The 19,746-nt window shown below is 41.6% G+C and overlaps 1 protein-coding gene across 1 annotated transcript in view; it reads right to left on the reverse strand.

The window, feature by feature from the left end:
• Positions 1-13,039, reverse strand: part of Rnf32 (ring finger protein 32) — a 32,314-nt gene extending 19,275 nt beyond the window's left edge. Inside the window, exons 1-6 of the mRNA XM_051203157.1 lie at positions 12,951-13,039; positions 12,125-12,389; positions 7,497-7,639; positions 4,615-4,647; positions 3,990-4,114; positions 3,526-3,634 (exon numbers count right to left, since the gene is read on the reverse strand). Of these exons, the coding sequence (XP_051059114.1) occupies positions 3,526-3,634; positions 3,990-4,114; positions 4,615-4,647; positions 7,497-7,639; positions 12,125-12,389; positions 12,951-12,965 (690 nt within the window). The 5' untranslated portion in view covers positions 12,966-13,039. The remainder of the gene's footprint in view (positions 1-3,525; positions 3,635-3,989; positions 4,115-4,614; positions 4,648-7,496; positions 7,640-12,124; positions 12,390-12,950) is intronic.
• Positions 13,040-19,746: the final 6,707 nt, after the last annotated feature.

A 19,746-nucleotide genomic window follows, 5' to 3' on the forward strand; every position in this document is an offset into this window, starting at 1 on the left:
TGTCCTTTTCAGAGAAGTGGAACTGATGCTGTGATAGACACATAAAGCCAGAGGGGCCCTTGTGGCCTGCAAAGGTTCCCAGCTCTTCCCTGCAGGATAGAAGGTGGTGGTGAGCAGAGATCTGCCTTCATTTGATGGCTGGTCTTAGTTTGCCTTGTCATTAAAAGAAACTAAAAATGTATTTTCTTACATGGAATGAATTATTTGGGGACTTTAAAAACCTCTAGGGAAAATAACAATGGGGTAGCAAGTAAAGGTACAACAAATGTTTTCAGTGTCTGAAAAACATTTTGAGACATGGAACAGAGCTATGGGCCTCAGACACTACAGGCTCTCCCTTTGCTTCAGAACAGAGCTTTATAAACTTCTATATCATAGGTGGGCTCTGAAAACATTGTGTCTTTCACATGTTCTCAGACCACATGAGTTTATGTGCTGTGTCACAACCTCATAGATAAATATTACTGCAGTGAGAACCATCAACTGAGTGTCATGACTGCTTTATGTGAAAGCAAAGTATAGCCTAGCCATTCCAAAGCCATTACATGTCAACACGAAAGAACTATCCACATATAGATGGTTATCAAGTCTAGCTTAAAATTTTACAAAAACAACGACTTTGACCTGTAAGCCATATATTATTGTATATTAGAACTCATAAGGGGCTCCTGGCTCAGTGGTGTTTACCTGTAGTCACCACTTAGACTTCAACCTATGAATTCAGGACCAGCCTAGACTACATAGTGAGACTCTCTCAAGAAAAAAGACAATAAAATAAAATAAAATAAAATAAAAAAATTACCAAGAATGACTCAGAGAACAATGACCATCAAACGATTGAATATAATGCACAGAAGGACACATAAAGATATGAACAACTGCAGAAGACATCAGTCTGTAGGGAAGATGAAAATGAGCTCTAAGTCTGGAACATGATAAACTGGCCCAGAGTGCCAATCCCGGTTTTTATTCAGGATATTGTCTTGACTAATGATGCCCTGATTGAGGTCAGACCTGAAGGGAGGCTGGCATGCTGTCTTCTGTGTGGGGAAAACAACTCATCCCGGGAAGTGCAAACAGAAACATTCTTTTCATCTAGATAATGAGCAGGACTTTTACTCAATTTTAGTCCTTCTGCAAGTGGCAGTGTTTGAGAAAGAAGCTAGCAATGTGGGAAAACAGGAAACTTTTCACCCAACAGTAGACAGGAACATGCCAAAGGATTTACATATTCTAATGACTGTTGCTTGGAACAAATACTTATTTGACGCCTGAAGGGGCTCTAGCTGTCCAAGCATGACAAACATGGCTCTGGAAGGTCTTGCCCCTCCCCCTACTCCCTCTTCCTTGCTAAAAACCATTAGATCACATTCCTAAAGCTAGCCACCAATGTCTATTCCCTCATTTGGCCAATTCCTCCTCCTGAGGCTGACTACCAAGGTTCACCTATCAAATACTGAAGTCCAGTAATCAGAAGTCTCCTTTAGTTCACCCAGTTAACATGCCCAATTAAAATTAAACACCTCATCCTAACACTGGGACTTCCCCTTTTACATCCATGAACTGCTATGGGCCCTGCCTGTCTCCTCTCTATCCAGAGGCACTCCTTTGCCTCTCTACGACAAATACCTTTTCCTTCCTCTCTCCCTTGTCCCCTTCCCCTTTTCTCTTCCCCCTTTTCCCTTCTTCTGTATTCTGTCTTTGTCTCTTATTCCCTGTCCTTTGTCCCTGTGGGGCAAATAAATCTCCTTTGTACTGAGAACTTGGTCTTGGGGTGTCTTGTGCTGATACCAGTCCCTTTACTGCCTAGGAAACATACTAAAAAAATTATATTGCTTTATAATCAATGGAGTTCTAGCACAGCTGGAGTGGGCTGGCTCACCCAGGTAAGGGAAAAACCACACACAGGGTCACAGACACATGCATTTCTTCCTCTGAGGTAAATGAGTCTCTTCTGGGACAGGGGAGTATGTGGTTGTGATTAGTCTTATGCTAAAGGTGGCAATAATAAGGAAAATAGTTAGAAAATAAGGAACCATGTTTTTCATTAAAGGCTGTCGTGGTTATAGTCATCATCCTAAATGGAAAACCAAAGAAACTAAGCTTGTCAGTGATATACTTCTATAGGGGATGATAGCACAGTGTGATTATGACAAGTTGATTCTTTTATTTTCTTTCTTTTTCCTGAACTAACATCTCAGCTCTCTTTTCAATTTTTTATAATTTATTTATTTTCACTTTAGTACATTGGTGTTTTGCCTGCAGGTATGAGGGCATCAGCATCCTCTGGAATAGGAGTTACAGACAGCATCCTCTGGAATAGGAGTTACAGACAGCATCCTCTGGAGCAGGAGTTACAGACAGCTATGAGCTGCCATGTGGGTGCTGGGAATTGAACCCAGGTCCTCTGGAAGAGCAGCCAGTGCTCTTAACCATGGAGCTATTTCTCCAGCCCAATCCTTTTCTTTTTTGAGATGGGGTCTTGCTATGGTGCCTAGGCTGGCCTAAAATTATAGATTCAAGCAGCCTTTCTACCTCAGTTTCCCAAGCATTAGAACTATAGACATGGATCATCATGTCTGGCTGAGGAGTTTATCCCAGTGATCTGAGGCCAGCATGTTGGGATAAACAAACACAGAATATTAGCAAACCTAAAACAAGGTACATGAAAAATAAGTTGGAAGGATACTAATGTTTGCAACAAATACAAAATCTAGTGCTTACTATGTTTGTCTTTATAACTGATTCTTAGGCCAGTAGTGACATTCACATCCCAGGTAGAAAAAGAATCCCAAAGTACCTACTCACAATGGCTAGACCTGTCAGTCTTTTTTGTTCAAATGGAGACACAGAAAACTGTAAGACAAGCACCTCCCATGTGGTGATTTAAAAGAACACCCCCAAAGGGAGTGATACCATTAGGAGATGTGGTGTTGTTGGGGTAGGTATAGCTTTGTTGGAGGAAATGTGTCACTGTGGGGATGAGCTTTGAGGGCTCATACATGCTCAAGCTACACACAGTGCCTCAGACCACTTTCTGTTGCCTGCACAAGATGTAGAAATCTCAGTTACTTCTCCAGCACCATGTCTGTCTGCATGTTGCCATGTCCCACCATAGTGCTAATGGACTGAACCTCTGAACTATAAGCCATCCCATTAAATGTTTTCCTTTATAAGAGTTGCTGTGGTCACGGTGTCTCTTTACAATAGAAACCCTACCTAAGACAGCCTTGTCATGTAACATAAAAAATGGAAAGTGAGCATATGTGAGCACAGACAGGAATTGCCTATTTCTGTAATGAGGTGACCCCACAAGGTTCAGCGAGCTATCACCAAACAGCACACAATGGTCAAGCTAAAGCTGATTTGAATGTCATTTTTCTATGCACTGAGGTTGGAGGCCACTAACTTGAGCATAAAGCTATAAAAGTGAAGCAAAATGCAATTGTACTTCCTGTTGGCTTTACTAGTCCCAAATATTCACTCACCGTGTGTGTGCGTAGACAGGTAGTGATACACACTCACCTTTTCCTCAAAGAACTTTCTTCTTAACTTGGCATCTGTAGGAGGGACTATTTTCCTCAGGTTTCTATACCACTTTCTAACGACATACCCTCTCCAGTAGGCTTGGATTCTAAAACACATGTAGAAATGATGACCACCTAATTACCTCATTTTTAAATTAAAAATATGTATATGCATGTTGTGTGCCTGGTGCCCATGGAAGTCAGAGGACAGCCAATTCCCTGGAACTAGAGTTATAGATAGTTGTGAACCACACCATGTGGATGCTGGGAATTGAACCTGGGTCTTCTAGAACAGTTAGTGCTCTTCACCACTGAGCTATCTCTCCAGCCCCTAGTGGTCTTATTTTAACAAATCAGTTTTCCTCCCAGTCTGGGCTGCTCTGGTGACCATCTGGATTAATAATCACAGCCTGAGCTGCAAACATTTGTCTCCCCTCTGCAGGGCACTGAGGACACTCTTACCTGGTGGCACACTTTACTCTGAACAGGCGGGACCCATCATGTATCACTCTGGTTTGATATTGGTTCTTTCTACAGAGGGGACAGGTTTTTTTATTTGTGAACTTTTCAAAAGCCTGAAGGCATGCCTGAAGAAAAGGATTTCACTTAAAACTTTACAAGTAATTACTTATAAACAACATTTTTACTTCTAATGTAATTACAGTGTTCTTTTTCTCATAATTGAAACTCTGTCCAATTTATATTATGAAGTGAAGTGGTTTCATCAGATGTTAACACCTTCCTCATGAAACCTGTTCCAAAAATGATTTTCCCACAAGAACATGCATGCAGAGACTTCAAAACCCTCTGAAAGTCAATGGCATAAAGGTAAAATGCTATCTGTCAGACTGCTTTGCAAACAGCCGGCAGGAATTAAGCTATCAGTAGCTTTGATGTGCAGTACTAACAATCTGCTACATAAACGTCAGTGGTTCTGTCACACAGAACCCATGATTTTCACAGCAGGATGAGCTGCAGTCTACCCTAAAGCCATGTTTCTCACTACAAATGGTGCTCATGGATCAACAGATGGCTCTTCAAATGCGTGAGGAAGGAGGCCAGGCCCAGGATAGCATTACTTACTTACCTTGTGGAATACATGTGAGCAGGAAAGCAGCACCTGTCCACCAGGAGAGAGCAGAGTCTGGGTTAATAATGCACCCTTTACAAGCACATCTGAATACTCAAAGGTTAGTATTCAGACAGCTGAACACTTGCACACGTACATTTGTAAGTTTAGTATAGCCTAAACAAATCACCTAAACAAAGCCAATGACCCTGATACTGGAAAACACATCATGCTTCATATTAAGCCAGTAAGAGGAGTGGCAAGGTAGACACTGCTAGGTAGATGGGGAGGGGCAGGAAGGAACCCGTACATGTGGTGTGGACTTGGTAGAAGGAACAGAGACACAATAAGCAACATCTTTTACAGGACTTTGCTCATTTAAATTACACTCTTAAACTTAAAATCAAAGCTTTTTATGACAATTCTGAGAGTCTTATATTTAAATAGCAAGACATTGGGGAGACAAATTACATCTTTCTCTTTAAATGAAGAGCAAGTATGTTCATAAGCAAACTTCACCCTTGAGTCAAACTCCCCACCTATCAGTGATATTTGGCCTGGAAAAACAAAAAACAAAACTAGCTTAAACTCAGTAAGGAGAAAGGATCCTAGACCATTAGCCATGGGTAGGTATAATTGGTTGTGGAGAAAGTGAATGGGTAGATGAATGTCTTACCGTTTTTAGTGCTCACTCTGTACTTTTCTTAAGTGGGATTAAGGAAACCCCCCCTTTTTTAAAAAAATATTTTATTTTAGGAGTATGGGTATGTTGCTTGTATGTATGTCTGTGTACCACATCCATTAGATCTCCTGGAACTGGAGTTCAAAGTGATTGTGAGCACCCTATGAGTGCTATGAATTGAACCCCGGTACTCTGGATGAGCAGCCAGTGCTTTTAACTTGTGAGTTAAGCCCCCTAAAACCTTTTCTGGGTTCTACCAACTGTAAGTTTAAGTTTAATAAACTACTGTATTAAAACCATCTGTGATTTTTTTCAATGTAATTTTTCAAAGTCTTTTATCAACTGATATCAATCTGGTCTAAATATATTTTTATATCATTCTATATTAGAATATTATACTTTGAGATATCCATATATTCATTACAGGCAAACAGATTATGGTGATAGCTACACAAGTGAGGACTAAATCTATTTCTGTTTTGCCATAATTTCTGAGTTGGCCTGTTGTGAATCCTGTTCTCACTGTTAAATGGTATCACCTACTCCAGAGATAAGAGATTACTTGAAAGTATCTCAAAATTACCCTATGTTGGGAAAATTGATTTTTGTTTTTATTTATTTTTTTGTGTGTGGGTATTTTGCCTGCATGTATATCTGATTTGTATGCCTTGTGCCCATGGAAGTCAGAAGAGGGCATAGGATCTCCAGGAACTAAAGTTGTGAGCCACTGTATGGGTACTGGGTATCAAACCTGGGTCTTTGGGAAGAACAGCCAGTAAGTACTCTAAACCATTGAGCCTTCTCTCAAATCCAGAAAAAAACGGTTTTTAACTAGGAAGAAATCTAATACAGGAATACTAAGTGTGCCGTACTAGCTAGCCATAAAGCCAGGTAGGGTAGCACACGCCTTTAATTGCAGGACTCAGGATAGGCAGCTGGATCTGAGTTCAAGGCCACACTGTGCTACATAAAAGTAAAGAGTAACAGAGCTCATGCCTTTGATCCCAGCACTGGAGAGGTGGAGACAGGAATGATATGGCTGGGTGGAGACAGGTATAAAAGGAGAAACTAAAGGATCTTATTAGAGATTTATTCTCCAGCCATGCTGAGGAGAGGCAGCAGTCTGAGGCTTGGTGGAGAACTTCTGGAGACAGATCAGCCCTTTCAGGCTGAGATAGAGGTAAGAGCTAGTGGCTGGCCACTTCTCTTTCTTCAGATTGAAACTTGAACCTCAATATCAGTCTTTGAGTTTTTATTTTTTGTTACAACAAAATGCAAGATTAACACGATAGTGTTTGTATCTTTAACCAAACAAAATGACAAAGATTAGTGAAATGCTTACATAACACTCTGAGATATTTAAGTTTTCATTCTTCATCCAGCCAGGTTAAACATGTACAGGACAATAAATGAGTTGCTTAGGCTGGAAGAGTCCCTGCAGCTTTCTTTAATGATCTTGTACTCCAGCACTAAATTATATACTATTTATGACAGTTCTGTGGTTCAAGGGCTGACTGAAATCTTTCCAATATCCAACTCCTACAAAGATTAGGTTTTCTGGGAGAACTAGAATGAAAGTGTACTTTAAGCATCTTAATTCACATTACTGAAGAGCAAAAGTGTAGTGACAGTGAGCTTTTTGCTGATAATGAAGCATTTTTAAGCTTGAGAGGTCAGGATAGCCCATGTAGTTTGGGATCTTTGGCTGGGACCAAAGCCTGGCTGCATGCTGGGTTTTCTCAGCTGCCTAAAATGTAGAAGCTAAGGCTATATTATGCAAAAGCATTTTGGGGAAACCACATTTCTCCCCAAATTCTGAAAGCATGAGTGACCTTGGCTCCTTGGAGCTGGAAATTTAGTCAGGCACAGCAATGAGTCTGTGTGGCAGCTCATGAGCTTTCTATACACCAGGATAACCACCCATCTATGTTAAGAGATGTGCGAATAAAGATTTTTTACTGTGTACCAGGATGCTTCCATAGTTCTTTGAAGATATTCAAAGCATCCTTTGATGCAAATGGCATACTTGGACTGTGTCACACCAGTAAGTGGACGTGTCAAGTGATGGTGTTCAGCCATACACACACACTTTAGGGGTGGTAGAGAAAATGTTAAGTATTTGAAAGTTGCAAGGGAGCATGGAACTGGGTGTCACTCTGGCTAACACAGGAGAAGCACTGTCTTGCTGATCTAAACCTCTGTCTGTTATGTTAGGTACCTGGGGCTGGAGCTCAAATTCTTCTTTACATATTGGACATGGCTGCATGGAGTCCCCTTGCAGGAGGGATCTCTGCTTCACCCTCTCCCATTCATCTGATGACAGTGGCAATGGGGGAGGTGGCAAGAGGCCCAGTTTTTGGGCTACAGGAAAGATAAGACACAATGAAAGCTTGTGTATTTTAGCATACATAGTCACATATAATTTTTTTATTTAAAAAATATTTTTCATTTGCATACCAACCCCAGTTCCCTCTCCCTCCTTCTCTCCCCCCTCAGCTTCCTGCCCTTCCCACCCCCATCCACTCCTCAGAGGGGCTAAGGCCTTCCTTGAGAGTCAACAAAGTCTGGCATACCAAGTTGAGGTAGGACCAAGCCTCTTCCCCCTGTATCAAGGCTGAGCAAGGTATCCCACCATAGGGAGTGAGCTTCAAAAAATCAGTTCATGTCCTGGGGATAAGTTCTGGTGCCACTGCCAGCTCTGCCCCCCCCCAACAGATCAAGTCACATAACTGTCACCCACATTCAGAGGGTCTAGTTCAGTCCCATGCAGGTTCCCCAGCTGTCAGTCCATAGTCTGTGAGCTCCCACTAGCACAGGTCAGCTGTCTCTATGGTTTTCCCCATCATGGTCTTGATTTCCCTTGTTCATATGATCCCTCCTCCCTTTCTTCAACTGAACTCCAGGAGCTCAGCCCAGTGCTGGATGTAGGTTCTATGATGACAATTACCAGGAAAGGAAAATAGTTAAGATCTCCTGGTTAAACTGGGAGGGGGTAGAAGGGAAGGGATGGGAATATGAGATATCAAAAAGACTGAGTTGGGGGAGGGACGGAGGAGGAGAGCAATGAACTTGATATCTTGATAGAGGGAGTCATTATGGGTTAGGGAGAAACCTGGTGCCAGGGAAATTCTCAGGAATCCATAAGAATGACCCCAGCTAAGACTCCTAGCAATAGTGGAGAAGGTGTCAGAACAGGCCTTCCCCTTTAATTGGATTACTGACTACCCTAGTTGTCACCACATGTAATTTTTAAGAAACAATCTGCATGCAGATATTCTAGGGAGGCATTATGCAGCCTTTCACAACACACAGCAAGGTGCTTTTCTATGGAGGGCAGTGATCATATTTGGCACTCTCAATGATTTATGTTTTTATTATACAGACTTTGTCATCATTCTGAATGCTGAGTGATTTTCAAGCAAGAGGACTGACATTTAGTTGTATAGAAATTGAAGAACACTGATTTTTTTCCTTCTTGTTTTTCACCTAATTTAACAGTCAGCCTATAGCACTGCCTTCTTCCACTTAGCCTTGCTGCCCTCACCAATGACAGTTATAAAGTGCACATCAATAACATGCTATGTAAGGATACATTCTTTAAGTAAGAGGCTTATAAGTACCCATAACTTGAGCTTATATCCCATGGGAGACTCACTTTGAAAAAGTACCAGTAATATTCCTGGGCATAGGGCTGGTAGGACTGTAAATGTAAACCAGTATCTACAAACTGCTAAATAGCAGTAGAGGTACATTAAAAAAAAAAAAAATCAACCCAGCACAGAGGGCCCATCAGAAAGGTACTCTTGGTCCTAGAAAAATTCATGGAAGAAGTAAGAATATACTTTGAAAGGCTAGAACATAAAGGTAATCTCACAGAAAGTGGATATATTTTCTAGGTAAATAGACTTCTATGTTTTCCCAGGAAAAGACACATAACAGATGCACAACCCATGGGAATCAATAATTTGGGGTGTAGAGAAAACCAAAAAGACATTGGGGAGACATAAGTACCAAGAGCTAAGTAGGTCTGAGAACATTTGTGTCAACATGGGAGGTAAATAGCAGTTCACAGGGATGGGTATATCTGCATGCAGTTGCCAGAAAACAAAGTCTGCAAACAGATGTTTTACCTAAGATGCTAGGAAAAGGAAATACAACAAAGTGAAAGAATCAAAAAGGAAATGACAACAGCAGAAATTCCAAGAAAACGGGCTAAAATGCAACCAGATCTAATAGTAGGTATAAATCTAAAATGTCTTTTTTTTCCAAAGAGACATTTCTAATGAAATTTATCTAGATAAAATACAAAGCACAAGGGAAAAATACAGAATAAGAAAAGGAGATAATTATAAAATGAGTGCCCAAAGTGTTTGTGTAGAGTGACTCAGCCAGTAAAGGGCCATCCACATAAGCATCTATGGAAAAGACCTATAACTCTAGTGTGGGCAAGGCAAATCAGGAGATCCTTAGAGCTTGTTGGCTAGCCAGTCTAGGTGAAATGGTGAGCTCCAGTTTAGTGAGAAACCCTGTCTCAAAAAATAAGGTAGAGAGTGACTGAGGAAGACACTGACACCAACCTGTGCTCTACACACATACACACACACACACACACACACACACACACACCTTTACCTGTGAAATCATACACAAACAAAAATCCCGTGAAAAGCACCTATATCTCAAACTCACCTGATAATACAGGTGAGATTAACTTACTTCACTAGATTTACTTCTGGTAAAAATATACCAACACTAAAATCATCAGGAGAAGAAACAAAAAGCTGAATTGAGCCCAGAGCCTCTCCTATTGTACTGGGCAATGAGCTCAGCCCTTATTTATTCTTAGACTACTGATGGGCCTAGACTTACTGTAGGTGACATGACTGTCAAGGGCCATACTCTGAACTGCACAAACCTGTATCTGTAATAGTACCTCAAAGCAGTACCTCATAGCAGTAGAGCAGAGAATAGGCTTTCTTGGTGAATTCCAGAGACAAGGCTTTCTCTCAAGGTGCCTGTCAGCCTGTCACTCTTGAATAGCTATTCTTGTCACTCTTGGCTGGCTATTCTGTACTTGTAACCAAACGTGTGAACTTTCTGCTCCTTACCTCAGCAGCTAAAAGAACAAAATGGGTGCAAAACAGGTAACTGCTTGATGAGAGAGTTTCTTTTGTGTGCTGTGCAGGCCTTCTACTACCTCTAGTCTTTGTCACCTATGATACAACACAACAGCCCTAACCAAACCTATTTTCCATGCCTAATCACTTAGAAATCTTTTATTTCTAACTTCCCAGTATAAAACAACTTCAGACTTACAAAAGATTATAAGAATGGTATAAAGAATTCTGTGGCCTTACCATACTACCATAGTGATAGAAACCTGGGAATTAATGCTGAGCTAATTATCCACTGAAGTCATGATTCCTTATTGTGGTTGCACTTTCTGGGGTTTCAATGAGTCACAGTCAACTATAATCTGAAAATATTTAATGGGAAATTCCAGAAGTAATTCATAAGTTCAATTTTTGCCCATCTAAGCAGTTAAACGAAATCTCACTGTCCTGTGTTCCATTCCTGTCTAGTTATCAGACTGTATATATGATGTACCCTTGTCCCTCTTCAGTAGTCTTAGTGGTCAGACAGACTATGGCAGTACTACAGCCTTAGGGTTTGTTGAGGCTCCAGAGCAACATAGCAGAGATGCGGGCCACTCAGATGTGCCCAAGAGAGGAACTAAAGGGCTTTCTTTAAGTGAAACGGGAAAGTTATTGATGTCATAGAAAACAATTATATGCTGAGGTTGCCAAGGTAAAACTAAATCTTCATTCTGCCAAACAATAAATACAAAAAAATAGATTCATGAGAATTTTACAGTTTTATTTACCCCTGTAATATGGTGGGAAAGCAGAGTCTGGAAGGTTGAGTTTAAGGCACCTCAAACTACACAGTGAGACCTTTTCTCATTGGAAAAAAAATTATGGCTGCAGTGTATAGCAGGGATCCAATTAAGACAGAAAAGGCACTAAATTTGTGGATGGTATTTAAACTGATGTCAAAGTGTTTCACCAGAAAGCACTGCACCTGTGAAAATTTTGGGAAGGGTCCCTTGAAATGAGGACCATCAAGGCATTTAGTTCAAGTGAGGAGTCACTACACAGATTCAAGGCAAGGTTTGGGCTGAGGAGTAGAAGGATTACTGCTGGGGCTGTGCACCAACGTAAAGACACTGCTGCCTCAACTGGAGGTGAGGAAGCTGGTTAAGGAGGAAAGGCACCACCTGAAATTTGTCTTTAATTCAGTGGAACCAGGCTCTTCTAGAAAATGCCAGATGGAAACTACATTCACCAAACACAAAGATGCAGACACATGCCTGTAAGTCAAGCGTTCACAAGGCCGAAGCAGGGAGATTGAGAGTTGAAGGCCAAAGCCAACAAAAATATGCAAACAAACAGAAGCACAGAGCAACTCTGGCTTTATGTAGAGTGCCACAGGGCACAAGATAAAGCCAGGCACAGTGCACACAGCCTGGAATTCACTCCCAAAGGCAAGTCCCCTGCCCTGTTGCTGTAACTTAAGAGTATTGCTGACAGCTTTCTTGTTTATTTGACAATTCTACCAATAGTTCATCTCAGAAGTGAAAAACAAACAAACAAACAAAAAACAAAACCTTGGCAGGTGAACAGTTGGCATTTAAAGACTTACAAATAACATACTTGGCTGTCAGAATCTGCCAATAAAATGAAAATGTTAAGGTTGTATTTTTACCCCAAATACACCATTGCTTTTCAGCCCTATAAATAGGGTACTGTCCAGCTTGAGAAGCCGACAAATGACCAGATAGCTTACCTAAAGTTAGCGGTGGTGGCGTGGGATCTAGAACATATTCCTTTTCTGGATCTTCCACTTTGGGGCCCTCTATAGTTTTTCTAATCCCAGTATCTATTATGGCTGTTATGTCTCTCTTCAGAGATTTTGACTTGTTCTCATTCTTTTTCACTTTTGTCTTACAAGGGTCTGCTACTGAGAGATGTCCAAGTTGAAGATCATGTAAAATGTGGTCCTGTAAGGCAACTGCATTGACTGCTAAGTTACCCTTTTTAGATGAACAATCCTAAAAAGTAGGAAGTTGGGATTATCTTATTGATTGGAGCAGTATATAACATAGGTAACAACAACTTCTAGAAGAAAGCTGAAGCTTGGTGCTCCATTAATGGCATATTACCAAAACAATGGAAAGGAATGCCAGAGCCACTGTACCCAAATCAGAGCAAATCCCAGGCCCAATGTCTGTTAGAAACAAAGGAAACCTTTTCATATAATTACTGGAGCCTTAAATATAGACCAATACTTTTAAACCTGGGTATGTCTAAATGAATCCCTGCTGTTTTGCTATAACTAAAGTAGACTCCAGGCAAACATTATGCTCTTAAGCATAAGCTATTTGGTGAAACCTTAATAGCGTTTCCTGCAGGACAAGGTCCTTGAGTCAGGAGAAGCCTGCAAGCAGTACTTAGTGATTTACTGTCTGTTACCCACATCATACACCTCCCACTCCTGCTCACAGCTCCTCATGGACACAAGGTTTGTAAATTATTTTTACACTCAAAGAAGGTCCAGTTAGACTATATCCCATGAGTGAAACCAAGGGTCAGTTTTGAGAAAGATGGAATACCTTATTTTTTAACATGATCAATCAGGAAACACCGTGGTGTGGCTTCAACAAACTCTAGCAACACTTTACAGTTCCTTCTGTTCTTCGGCTGTGAACAGAAAGTAAGAGTGTTCATAAATGTTCAGATCTGCTAGGGTTATGGATATAATACCGGGCATGCCAGCTACAGGGCAGCATGGAGCTACGCCTTCCAATTTACACAGTCATAACCCAATCCATCCCTGTCCTCCAATAGCTTACCACAGTGCTAGAATGAATGTGAATACAAAGAACAATCTAAAGCAAAAACAGGAGTTTTCGGACAAAGTCTCAGGCCAAAATCAGACACCAAGGAAGTGAACAACCCTTAAAGACAACATTTAAGTCTTGAAGAGAGAAATAAGCATGCTAGATAACATGAGCAAGAGCAAAGTTGTTCAGGAAAACAGCATGTTGTGTTTGTTTTTCAGGGAGAAAGGAACCATGAAGAAGTGGGTATAAGGGCATGTTGGCTACCTTCAACCTGACCATCAGACAGATGGGATAGAATAGGGAGAAGATTCACCAAGTCCCAACCTGCTTTCTGCTTTTTGGGGTAAGCTATCTAAACATCTCCAGCTCAGCTTTTGCACCTCTTAAACACACAAAAAACACTGACATTGCAGGATTATTTGTACAAAAGAACAAAACATCCTAAGGGCTTAGGACTGTTTTGCACAAGATACACTGTAAATGGTTACTGTTGCTCCAATTCCCTTTCAAAGCCAAGGGAAGTATCTGGTATTGCCTCTTTTAGTTTGGGGACCATGGTGATATTTTTTTTGTTCTGTTTGCAATGTTTTTATTAATATCTTGTGAATTTCATACAGTAATTTTATTTAATAAATTTATTTATTTATTGGTGTTATTTTTATGAAGGCAAGAGTTCATAGTATTCCACAGTGAAGAGAAACAGGGCATCTTTAAAAAAGCAACCTAGGGAATAGCATCAAAGGACCTCTAGAAGGGTGCTGGCAGAGTAGTCTCCCGGCATGCTAAGAGGCCCTGTTTTAAACCACCGCATTATACACCGCACTACAATGTAAAAGATTACAGGGAAGTGAGTTCCATAGGGACTAATGTGTGAGGCGCCTGATTCAAGAGTAAGAAAAGAACCAGTGGCTGCTCAGCTCCTTCAGCAGCCTAGATAATTTTCACTGTGCCCTCCTCCTTGTTCCTTTTCAGTTCTGGCATGGGGATCTATGAAAGAAGTTTGTATTTAATGTTCCTTGCCATGGCTTAGGATGGAAAAGGAGATGTAAAATAATGCACGGTCACTACCATAATTTTCCAAGTTCAAAATGCCTATAATTCAGTATAGACCAAGTATTGTTTAATTTCCAGCAGGATTCATATTATTGTTAACCATAGGTAGCTATTTAGTCTACAATTTCACTTAGTTTTTATTATACCGTTGTGGTTAATATCAAGCGTTTAAAATCTGTCTCATCAAAGTCCCACCTTAATCAGCAGATTCTATAATTTTTAAAAAAACATTCGAAACATACCAGGTTTAGTCCAGCTGTATGAGAAAATAAACGGAGAAGAGGTGACCTGTTAGTTTGGCAACGGGAAAGTGGTAAACTTAACCTTTGCCAGGCACTAACAGCGACAACAGAAAATTGCCTGTTTGTAAATCTCAGCTTGCACATGGGTAGCAGGTTGTGCCAGGTAGGAGGACACAGCACTTGGTGACATGACCTTTAGTCACCTATTGCTCTAACTGAACAGAAGGCAGTTTATATACACATCAATAAAAAGGAACACGAGACACGGCATATTAGTTCTAAATACTCCTGCCGAGCTGAGTGATGTCCTTGGTCGTGGCCCATGAGGTCCTTCATCAAACCACACGCCAGGCGGGGCGCCCACGGCCCGGACCTCCCGCGACACCCATGCTTCCGCCCCAACACTACCCGGCGTCCTGGCCTCGCCGCCTCCCTCAGCACCCGCGCTCCTCCAAGCCTCAGCGCAAACGCACACCAGCCTCCCCACCTCGGGGCCACCGGCTCAACTGCTCCTAGTTACCACGGCAACTAGCAGCCTCCGTACTGCGGAGTGCGCATGCTCGCCGGAGCCTGGCACTGAATGCGCACGCTCGCTGCTTTTGCCAAGCCCTGCTGACCGGTGGGCTGGGCCACAAGCCCACTTCGACTTATCCGCTGCGCGAGCCGCTTGATGCTCCGGCGCTTGCGTCACGGCCCCGCCCCTCGCGTGTCGTCAGCGGGAATCCGGCTACGTCATCGTGAGGAGCGCGCCGAGGGCGGGATTGGCGAGGCGTGCGTGCGCAGCCACTCCCACTCTTCCTAGGCCGTCTGGTGCCATCTCACATCCTTCCTGCAGCTCCTACTCCAGCCGGGCTGTGCATTGTCCGGAAGGTGCGCTGGCCCGTGTGGCTTTTCGCAGTGGGTTTGCTGTCGCCCCCTAAGTCGGGAGTTTTGTTGGCCGTCTCTCGACTGTTTGTCCAGCCTTGTCTCCCGGTATGACCTGATACTCCTGGCCTGTTGTGTATTGCCGGGTGCTGGCTCTTTCACGTTCGCCCCCACCTCCAGTGATCCTTCCTGGCCTTAGGGTCTCTCATGGTTGCTTTGAAGGCCAAGGGAAACATGGAGAGAGCTGTCCCTGAGGCTGCTGGCCTCCCGGGGACCTAATCCCTCAGCTCACAGTGACATTACCTATCCCTCTCAAATCTGCACTCCCGCACTGTCCATTGAACCAAGCTTGAGCCACTGGGGTCCTTTGAGAGTCTCTTGCATCTTGGTCCCAAGCAGAAGTCTCTATTGATTTTCTCCTGTTCCGAATGACAATTAATGTTGTACATTAATTGGAATACAATTCACGTGGAAGTGCAAAGAAAACAGGAGGATGCAAGGTTCTCCACAAAGTAAAGTCTACAGAGGTTACTGAGCCAGAAAATAGGTCTTCTGTCACTGAGGTCCCAAAGCCGATATGAATCTGGTATACATAACATATTTCTGGAACTTAAACGTTACAACTTTTTCTTGGTAATGAACTTTCTGAACTAGCTCTTATTGTTTGAAGCTCATAAAAGCAGATTAAACTTTTAAAAGTCAAATTCACAGTTTTAAGTTATGAATTTTCACATGGTAGCTCAGGAGTTTTTTTTGTTTTGCTTTGGTTTTTGTTTTTATTTTGTTTTGAGGAAAAAGTATGCTATGTTACAGCGAGTGATGGGTTTAGGAAAGCAGTAAGGTCACCTTTTTACAGTCTTAAGACTAGTCTTTATTGAAGCCTAAGTGGTTAAAGCTTTTACTAGACCTGAGTTTAAACAACATACACTCATTTTCTAAATGTCTGGTTTTTTTTTTTTTTTTTTTTTGGGGGGGGGCAACTCTACTTTCCTAAACTATGGATTTCTTATTTACAAAGGAGGCCTTGCTGAATCCTGTCATTGAACATCTATCAGTTATCCCCATTAATAGTCTTGGGCATTATTCTGTGAGTGAACATGTGACTGATCTAAATTATTTGGAAACTCTGGTACTATGCATGATGATGGTGACATCACCAAGGGGAGGTACCTGGCCTAGCTGGGCCAGTCACAGGAACTCAAGTGTGTGTGTGTGTGTGTGTGTGGGGGGGTGGCGGCAATTTGAAAATTCCTTTAATTCTTCTTACTGAATGTAGGAACAAGAAAAGACACGAAACACAGCTGCATCTGCTCCATTAGCATCATGGGGTAACAGCCTGAAGGTGTGGGGCCACAGGTGAACCTCAGAAGGAGGATTACACAGGAAGCAGCAGAACTGGGATTTGGACATAGTCCAAGATGGGTGATGTAGTTTGAGCCCCGGAGCTAGCCCAGATCTTGGACTTTTCCCTAACCTGCTTCATCTATCATGGGTCTGGTTTTCTGTTTCTTGGAGGAGGAAGAATTTCAGTGAAAATAGAGATTTTATTACTACCTTACAGCTGTGATAAAGTTAGAATATGATGTTGTATGTAAATTGCTTTGGACAGTGCCTCCTAATCACTCTGTTTTGAGGTATTTCTTCAACTTTATAAAATTCTAAAAAAAAAAAAAAACTCATTTTAAAATTACCTACCTTATCCAAATGATTAAAATTTCATGATGTTTTGCTATCTGAAATAGGCTATCTATTCTTCAGTCATAAATATTTTTCTTTAGTCTTTGATTGAAAAATTAACCTTGTCATTATTACTTTGCTATATGTTTTCTCCTCTATCCCCATTAGGAGGTGTCTTTTATGTTGCTCAGTGTGATTTTGATCTCTTAGGTTAACCTATTCTCCTGCCTCAGTGGCATGAGTATCTGGGACTACATATATGAACCATTATGTCTGGCTTATGTTTTTATGTAAACATTGCTTTTGCTGCATCCCACAAAATTTGAAGACTAGTGGTTTCATTTTCATTTAGTTCCAAATCTTTTTTAAAGTTTCTTTTGAGTCCAGTAATGTGGTACTATGTCCTGGCCAGTGAAGGCAACTATGAAAAGGGTTCCCAGTCCCTTACCCATCCCTTATAACATCGTGTGAATTCTAGTTCCATGTCACTCATCCCTCTTATCGTTGTAAGCACTCAGTTCTCACTCCTTTTCATTGAACCAATGGGCCAGTCTGAAAGATGGAAAAACAGACTAGCTCTGAGTTTCTGTCCTAAGTTATTTTCTTTTTCTCTGCAGGGCTTCTCTGGACAGTTCTTGAAAGTCTTCTGGTGGCAGCTTGTTGGACTTTTCATTTGTTAAACATTGCATGTTTTTAGACAGGGTCTAACTGTTTATTCCTCGGTGGCCTGTAGTTTGTTGTGTAGCCTAGGGTGGCCCTGTATCAACATCTGTCCTGCTGTCCCTTTCCTGATTGCAAGGAATTCAGTTGGGCACCATCATGCCCAACATTTCGCATCAAATTTTAAAAGAAATTCTTTGAGGTAAAATCCACTTAGAACAACACTGACCATCATAAAGTGAAAAGCTCAGTGGCATTTTATAAGTACTTTTCTGTAGTTCTAAGATACTCCTATACTGCCCAGTGGAGATAAATCTCACATCTGTGCAATAGTGTCTGCCCATCCCAGCCCCTAGCAGCTGCCCATTTGTATTCTGTATCCATAGACTTAGACTTATACATTACATAACCTTTGGTGTCCGGCTCTTTTTATTTAACATTTTTGAGGTCACTTGATGTCATAGCATGTACCAGTGCTATACATTTATATCCCAATTGTTTCTGTGATCATATGGACTTATGTTTGCATGTCTGTTCATATCGCTTCTGTGTATGTGAAATCACTGGTATCATGTGACTATCATGCGGCTTTTCACAGCCGCTGCTCCACATTTTGTTCTTACAAGCAAGGTCTGAGGCCTAAATGCTTTCTCAGCTCTCCTCACCCCTGTTGTTTTCTACTTTTGTCTTGATGTTGAGACAGACTTTCATTATTACCGTAGGTTTGCTTTGAACTCATGATCTTTCCGCTTCAGCCTCTTACATGGCGGAATTCTGATATGAGCTACCATGCCTGGCTCCTACTTAAAAAATCCTGTTAGTTAGGAGGTGGGATTATGGTTTTGGATCTCCCTAATAACTGATGATGTGGTGATGGACTAGTCCTTTAGTAGGAAGTGCCCTACCGACCAATCTTTGACCCACAGATTCTGGTTGGGCATGTCCATTCTTCTGATGGGCAATTTTCATTTCTGTTATAGTGTTTTCAACTTGTATTTCCTTTTGATTTTGTCTTGTTTCCTTCTCTGTGTTCCTATTTCCCATCTGCCCTTGCAGGTGGCATACTTATTTTACCAAAGCAGGGCAGGCTACTTTATAAAGAAAAAAAAAAAAAAAAGGATTATTTAGCTTGATGTTGGAATTTCATAGGCGTGGTGTGCTTGACTCTGGAGAAAGCCTCATACTCAATGCTATGCATGGTAAGAGTTTCTGTAGGAAGAAGGCTGTGTGAATTAACCAGAAGCCTTAGTGAGTCAGAGCCTGTCTCAGGATTTTTGTAACAAAAGAACTAACTTTGGATCCTTTGACTTTGGCCATAATCCTAATCTTACCTTTACTTTTCCCACAAGGATGCTCCAGTGGCCTGAGATCTCCTACTGTTATCACTGCCTGGGGAAGAACAAGCCTTTAGCATAACCATTGCAGAAAAGACAACATCCTAACCATAGTAGCCATATCTCATTAATCACAGTTTAAATATCATCTTTGTTAGCTTCAGACTCTAGGCCACTCTTGTGCCTTCTTGCTTCAGAAAGTGCATTTTCTTGCCTTCCTGCATGCATTGTCTTTTCCTGTTGAAAGCTGGACTTGTGCATTGAGTGATATGATGTAAAGCCAATAGGTTGTTAGTATTAATGAGATCTGAGGCTTCTTAGGTTAGGGTTGTTGACTGTTGGAGCAGGAAGGAGATCAAGGTACTCAGTATCCTCTAGTCTGATTTTAGTTCTCCATGATCACCCCACACAGTGTCTTTGGGTTTTATTTGGGAGTTTTTAATGACTTCTGTGTCCGTCAGTGTAGAGATAGACATAGTTGGCTTTCTCTGTTTGGTCATAATTAGGAAACAAGGCAGGATGCACAGGAGCTCATCGTACTAACTGTATCATGGTGTTGTGTGACACTGTTACTGGGCAGACATGAACACACATCTATTCACCTCAAATAGGGAACTGACAACACACCAAAGAAAGGATGCTCCTAAAGCCCAACTTGGTGAACTAATGAGTTTTATTGGGATTACTTAAAGGAATGTGTGGGAGGAGTTCCTTACAGAGACAGTAATGAATCAC

The sequence above is a fragment of the Phodopus roborovskii genome, unplaced genomic scaffold (assembly GCF_943737965.1).
Source record: "Phodopus roborovskii unplaced genomic scaffold, PHOROB, whole genome shotgun sequence".
In the NCBI taxonomy this organism is placed as follows: domain Eukaryota; kingdom Metazoa; phylum Chordata; class Mammalia; order Rodentia; family Cricetidae; genus Phodopus; species Phodopus roborovskii.